The sequence below is a fragment of the Topomyia yanbarensis genome, chromosome 3 (genome assembly GCF_030247195.1).
Source record: "Topomyia yanbarensis strain Yona2022 chromosome 3, ASM3024719v1, whole genome shotgun sequence".
NCBI lineage: Eukaryota > Metazoa > Arthropoda > Insecta > Diptera > Culicidae > Topomyia > Topomyia yanbarensis.
Genome location: NC_080672.1, coordinates 230,094,666 through 230,101,181, shown reverse-complemented (window position 1 = coordinate 230,101,181; position 6,516 = coordinate 230,094,666). Strand labels below are relative to the sequence as shown.

The 6,516-nt window shown below is 47.7% G+C and overlaps 2 protein-coding genes across 2 annotated transcripts; both read right to left on the bottom strand.

Moving 5' to 3' along the window:
• Positions 1-579: 579 nt before the first annotated feature.
• On the bottom strand, positions 580-2,163 carry LOC131687747 (uncharacterized). Its single transcript, XM_058971840.1, has one exon. The coding sequence runs from the start codon at positions 2,161-2,163 to the stop codon at positions 580-582; it is 1,584 nt and encodes a 527-aa protein (XP_058827823.1).
• Positions 2,164-2,217: 54 nt separating this feature from the next.
• On the bottom strand, positions 2,218-6,019 carry LOC131687746 (uncharacterized). Its single transcript, XM_058971839.1, has 2 exons — positions 4,289-6,019; positions 2,218-4,032 (listed from the first exon to the last, which is right to left on the bottom strand). The coding sequence occupies exons 1-2, from the start codon at positions 6,017-6,019 to the stop codon at positions 2,218-2,220; spliced, it is 3,546 nt and encodes a 1,181-aa protein (XP_058827822.1).
• Between the last annotated feature and the right edge of the window lie 497 nt (positions 6,020-6,516).

Here is a 6,516-nt window from a genome sequence, read left to right as displayed (position 1 = left end):
CTGGCAGTTCAGGGCTCCGATCCCATAAATAAACACATATTTATTCAATCACAACACTACATTTAATACGTTTATTACACTTAATTAAACTACATTTATTGTTACATAACACACTTTAAAACACTGGTACAATTTTCATGGCGACTGACCAGTACGCCTTTCCCGGGTGCAATAGTTGATGGCCGATGTTCTCCTCTCCACTACTGCTGCAGGATGCCGGCAATCAACCGACGTCGCTCTGGAATCTCCTCTCCGATGTCTCCCACTGCCAAAAGGTCATCAGCTCTCGTTTTCTATGCTGCACTACAACTCGGTTGCATCCTTGTTGTCTTTTCGGATAAACAGATGACAGTTCTCCAGTCACCGTGTGTGTTTGCCATCATGTCGTCTCTCGAACACACGCACACAACGTACTCCAACCGCTGATCACCTTGCAGTAAACAATTTCACTGTCGAGGGGAACGTCGATAGAACGGGTACAAGTAGGACAGTCGCAAACATCCTCGCCCACCCTGAAGTTTCTGAAATTTCTGAAAAGAAAAGAAACCTCTCGCGCACCAGGTGAACGGATTGAATTATCTACAACTGGGAGTCTTGCTGGTCTGATGATGGCAGGATACAAATTTTTTCGACGGGCCTTTCAAGTATTCCTGTTGCGGTCTTAAGCGTCACTACTCTGACAACTCCGTCGTCTCCAGAGTGGACCTTCTGAATCCTTCCCATTTTCCAGCGGATGGGGGGTAGGTTGTCGTCGCGGATTATCACCAATTGGCCCACAGAGATTGGAATCGGTGGTTGCCAACGCTTCACTCTGCCCTGCAGCTGGGTTAAATATTCCAACCGCCATCGTTTCCAGAATTGCTGTAGTTTTTGCTGTATTGTTTGCCACTGCTTCAACCGATTTAGCGGAACAGCAGTGTAGTCTGGAGCAGGCAGTTGTTGCATGGAGGCTCCAATCAAAAAATGTCCTGGAGTCAAAGGTTCCAGATCATTCGGATCGTCGGACATCGCAGTTAGCGGTCTAGAGTTAAGACAGCTCTCCACCTGAACCAAAAGAGTGTTCATATCTTCAAAAGAAACAACATGGTCACCGAGGACGCGCAACAAATGGTATTTGGCTGACTTCACTGCCGCTTCCCATAGACCTCCGAAATGGGGAGCACTGGGGGGATTAAAATGCCAATGGATTCCCTCCTTTATGCATTCCTTCGCTATCTTCTCGTTGTGCTCTTTGCTGTGTAACAATTCAGCCAGTTGTTTCAGTTGGTTCCGAGCTCCAATGAAGTTTGTCCCGTTATCAGAGTACAGGTCGGAACACTTGCCTCTTCTTGCAATAAATCTGCGTAACGCATGCAGAAACCGGTCCGTAGACAGATCTATTACCAGCTCAAGATGAACGGCTTTCGTGCACATACAGACGAATACTGCTACATAAGCCTTCACTGCCGTACGACGGGGACCTGGGCGTATATGTACCGGGCCGAAATAATCGACTCCTGTGCGTGAGAATGGCCTTGATGCCGTTACACGCGCTGCGGGTAGCTCACCCATGAACTGTTGAATAGGTCTTGGCTTTGCTCTGAAACAACGTTGGCACCGATGTACTATTTGCCGAGCTACACTGCGGCCTCCCAATGGCCAATACTGAAGCCTTACGGTGCCAAGAAGAAGCTGCGGTCCTGCGTGAAGCAACTTCTTATGAAAATGCTCTAGTAGCATTCTTGTTAGAAGGTGTGTTGCTGGAAGAACTATTGGATGCTTGGTATCTTCAATTTCCTGTGAGTGGCCCAATCGCCCTCCAACTCTGATCAGATTGTCTCTAGACAACTGTGGGTAAAACCAGCGCAGCGGTGAACTCCTTGATACCGCGTCATGGTTCGAAAGCGCCTTCCACTCTTTTGGGAACGTTTCCTGCTGAATGCATCCCATTAACGTGTGCTCTGCCTCCTTCAATTCTGCTGCCTGTAGAATTCCTTTCCATCTTCTGCTAGCCTCAGTCCGCTTGAGGATATTTTTCAATCGTAGCCAGTACGCTGTACTTCTCATCAAATTTTGATAGTTGGAGAACTTGGTAACGTACCAGGTTCCGAAATACTCCTGCTGTTTCGCACATGGAACTGCTGAGCGGCGCATCTCCCCTTCTACGTCCTCAACGTTTGCCATTGTTGGTTGCCTTGGCCATGAATCTAGCCCTGCCTGAAACCATGATGGGCCCTCTCACCACAGCTCATTGTGCTGGATCTGCTCTGGAGTTAATCCGCGCGAAATTAAGTCGGCCGGATTTTGGGTTCCTGGAACGTGCTGCCAAATATGCGCCTCGGTGATTCCTTGAATTTTCGCCACGCGATTAGCAACGAATGTAGTCCACGTCGTGGGTACTGCCTTTAGCCATTGTAGAACACAGGTAGAGTCCGTCCAGAAAAACTGCTGCACGTTCATCTTGATCGCCTTAGAAATCTTCTCCGAAAGCTGAGCCGCCATCAATGCTCCACACAGCTCCAAGCGTGGAATGGATTGGCATTTAGACGGAGCTACCTTGGATTTGGACGACAGTAATACGATTCTAACCCCTCCCGTTGAATCCACACTTCTAGTATACGCGCAGGCTCCGTATGCTCGCTCGGATGCATCTGAGAAGAAGTGTAGCTCTATAGTAACTGCCTTCGGTTTTATAACGCAGCGGTCGATTCTCAGACTGTTTAGTAGTGGCAACTGAGAGTGGAAATCTCGCCATTCTGTGTCAACCCTTGATGGCAGTGGACTATCCCAATCTAAGGTCCTTCCATTGCCATCCTTTAGACACCACAGTAGCTGCATGAAAATCTTTGCAGTTGTGATTACTGCTCCTACCAAACCCAACGGATCGAATAGCGTAGCTATGATTGACAGCACCTTACGTTTAGACAATTTACCGACTGGATCTAATTCCTGTATTTTGAATCGGAACATCAGGACATCATCCACTGGAAGCCACACCAGTCCTAGGGTTCGTACTTCGGGATCGGGATCTAGCTGGATTTCTTTCGCTTGCCATTTTTCCGCTAGATTTTCTTCTGGTATGCCTTGCAATACCATCGGGCAGTTGGAAGCCCACTTTCTCAGACGGAATCTGCCTTTATCCATCATCTCGTCCAGCTGGATTCGCAGCTCCAACGCTGCTTCTGCTTCGTCAGCACCAGTCAAAACATCGTCCATGTAGACGTCTTCGATTGCAGCCCTTGCTGCTAGTGGATATTGTGCTTGCTCGTCCATAGCCAATTGCTTCAGAGTTCTGGTTGCGAGGAACGGGGCGGGCTTGGTTCCATAGGTAACCGTGGTTAATTCAAAGATACTGACCTCCTCGGCCCTATCGACACGCCACATAATTCGTTGAAGAGGCATGTCCCCCTCATCAATCTGGATTTGCCGAAACATCTTTTCGACGTCTGCTACCACCATATACTGCTTGGTTCGACTCCATAGAATAATTGACCGGAGATCATCTTGAATCACCGGTCCCACTAATAGTGCATCGTTTAGAGATGTTCCCGAAGAAGTTTTGCACGATGCATCAAAGACCACTCTGACCTTGGTTGTGGTGCTTTCTTGTTTGTCTACTGGATGATGGGGTAAGTAGCAGTGTGTGCCTTCCTCATCTGGTGCCACAGATACCTTTCGCATATGGCCTAGCTCCAGGTATTCCGCCATGAACTGGTTGTACTGTTTCCGGAGCTCGGGATCCTTCGACAGTCTGCGTTCCAAAGCTTCTAGCCGCCGGAATGCGATGTCCCTTGACTCGCTCATCCTTGCCAGTGCGACTTCATCCCTTGGTAGTAAGACTGTGTATCGGCCATCCGCTCCCCTTCGTACAGTTCTAGTATACTGCTCCTCGCAGCGTGCTTCCTCAGGTGAATAAGTAGAGGTAGAATCGATCTCCTCACAGGCCCAGAAACGAGTCAATATTTCCTCTAGACCGACTGCCATATTGCAGGTTATACGTTGGGTTTCCAGTGAGCCTTCAACCATGCCAGCTACTACCCATCCGAATACCGACTCGGTTAGAGAAGGAACCCGATCAGAATGAAGTAACAAGATTATAACAGAACACAATTTCTGTAACATATTTTGTTATAAATTTGGTCTCGTTAGTAGTTAAAATAACAGAAATTTATAACAAGTAACAATGCGAGATATAGTTTTGAAATATTTCTGTTATGTGTTTCTGATCGGGAAGGCCCCTGCCTAAGTGGACTTCATTCCCAGTGTGGAAGAATGCGAAGAAGTACTGGATCCCAAGCACTAAATCAACCGCTTTGGACTTGAAAAACGCTGGATCCGCTAGCTCCACGCCAGTTGGAATTTCCCATCCCGTCATATCCACGTTGGCTATCGGAAGATTTGCTGTGACGCTCGGTAATAGAAGAAACTCCATCTTCCGCGAGAAAGCAGATACTCGCGACTTCACTGTTGTTGTCACCTTATGCTTGACCTTAGTATTGGATTGCCCAATCCCGTACACAGACACGTCGGACCGTCGCCGTTGAACGCTCATCAGTTGACATAACCGCTCGGTCATGAAATTGCATTCAGAACCCGAATCCAGTAGAGCCCTTGCTTGATAACTACCTCCTTGATCGTCCTCTACTAAGACGATGGCCGTAGCGAGTAATACCGATGAGCTGCGCTGACCAGACATGTTAGATGAAACAGCCGATGGGGTGCTGGCTATTCTGGTACTAGATTCCCCTTCCTTGGAATTGCCGGAACTGTTTGCTACCTTAGTGGTTGACTCCCTACCGCCTTCGCCGTCCGTCCGAAAACATACCAAGGTATGGTGCTTGCCCTTGCAATTACGGCACACATATCGTGAAGAACAATCCGCAGCCAGATGACCCTTCCGGAAACAATTGCGACATAAGGAGTGGTTGCGGAGCAGCTTATCGCGGGCGGATACTGCTAAACGTTGGAAAGCTGGACATTGATAAAGAGGATGGGATTCCGAACACGCGATACACCGTCCTCCTGTATTTTGTACGACGCTATGGCTAGAGCGCGCTACAAATGGCTTCCTTTGCGGTTGCGGTACGACAACCTTGGGTTCAACGGATCTAGTTGGCAATGATCCTAGTACTCTGATCCGTCTTTGCAAGAATTCGGTCAAGTCCTTCACCGTATCCTGCTCCTTGGTGGATGAATGCTCTTCCCAAGCTCTCCTGGTTCCACTGTCTAGACGCGAAGCTAATATGTCTAGCAGTAGAAGATCCTTGTAGTCGGCGGGTTGTACCAGCTGATCAAGGGTCTGAACAACACGTTCGAATCCCTCCAACAAAGACTGCAATTCATTGGCCGACTCCTTAACCAGACTAAGCAACTTAAACAGCGCTTGAATCTGACGCCGCTTCAGGAGTTTACTGTCGTTGTAGCGTTTGGTTAGCGTCTCCCATGCGACCTGGTAATTCGCCCTTGTAATCGACAGTGGGTCAATAAGAGCCTTAGCTTCTCCTGACAGACATCCCTTCAGGTAATGAAATTTCTCGACATCCGGTAAATCCGCTTTCCAATGGATGAGCGATGTGTATAGATCGCGGAAGCTCAACCACTCATCAATGTTGCCATCGAAGGTTTGCAACTTGATTTGTGGGAGTCGCACATGCTCAATGGTGGGTTGTTGTGTCATGTCGAGTCCTCGGATGGAGGCGTTCAGGACAGCTGGTTCTTCTAGCTCCTTGACCTTGTCTAATAGCACCGACTTCACCTGATAGTAGCGGTTTCCAAACTCCGACTGTTGCTCAGCATAGGCGTCATCCTCTGCTTCGAAGTCTTCATGTGTTTCGATGTCCAAGATCACATCGTTCACCTTCTCCCACAACTCCTCAAGTTTTTCCAGTCGAACCGTCACCTGGCTGGCTGTAGTTTCCACTCCAAACGAATCGGCGAACCTACAGATATCCCTGAACATATTTTGGTACGACTTCAGCTTGGTTTGCAGCGTCCTCAACGCGGGTGACTTCTTTGCACTCGATGATGTAGTCGGCGGCATTGTAACACAATTTCACTTTGACAGAACGGGAAGATAATACGGAGGTGTAATATTCTGCTTGTTTCTAACTTCGGATGGGCATATACTGTAGAGCTGTTTTTATTATTTACCTGAAGAAACAGGAATTTCCGCTTTCTCTACAGTTATGTCCCTCAGAAATATTCGAACGATGCAGCTCCAAATGATTGTGGAAGTACGAGTAATTTAAATACTTCATACGGATCCAGATTTCGCGGGAGAGGTGAAAAGGGTTATGTAGTAAAATTGTTGGTCCAACTACGGCTGAACATATACTGTTCTAACTGACCTGACAAAACAGTTACGCTGGTAAATTTCATCAAAAGGTGTACCGGATTTTTTCGTGATCACACCGATACTCCGAAAAGTAGGACGCAGTAAACAATACTGCACTTATGCAGACCCCTTGGCCATATGCTCCACGAAATGTTTATATTGTTTATGTATGTTTTTATCGATCACGTTCAAACAGTGTTTAG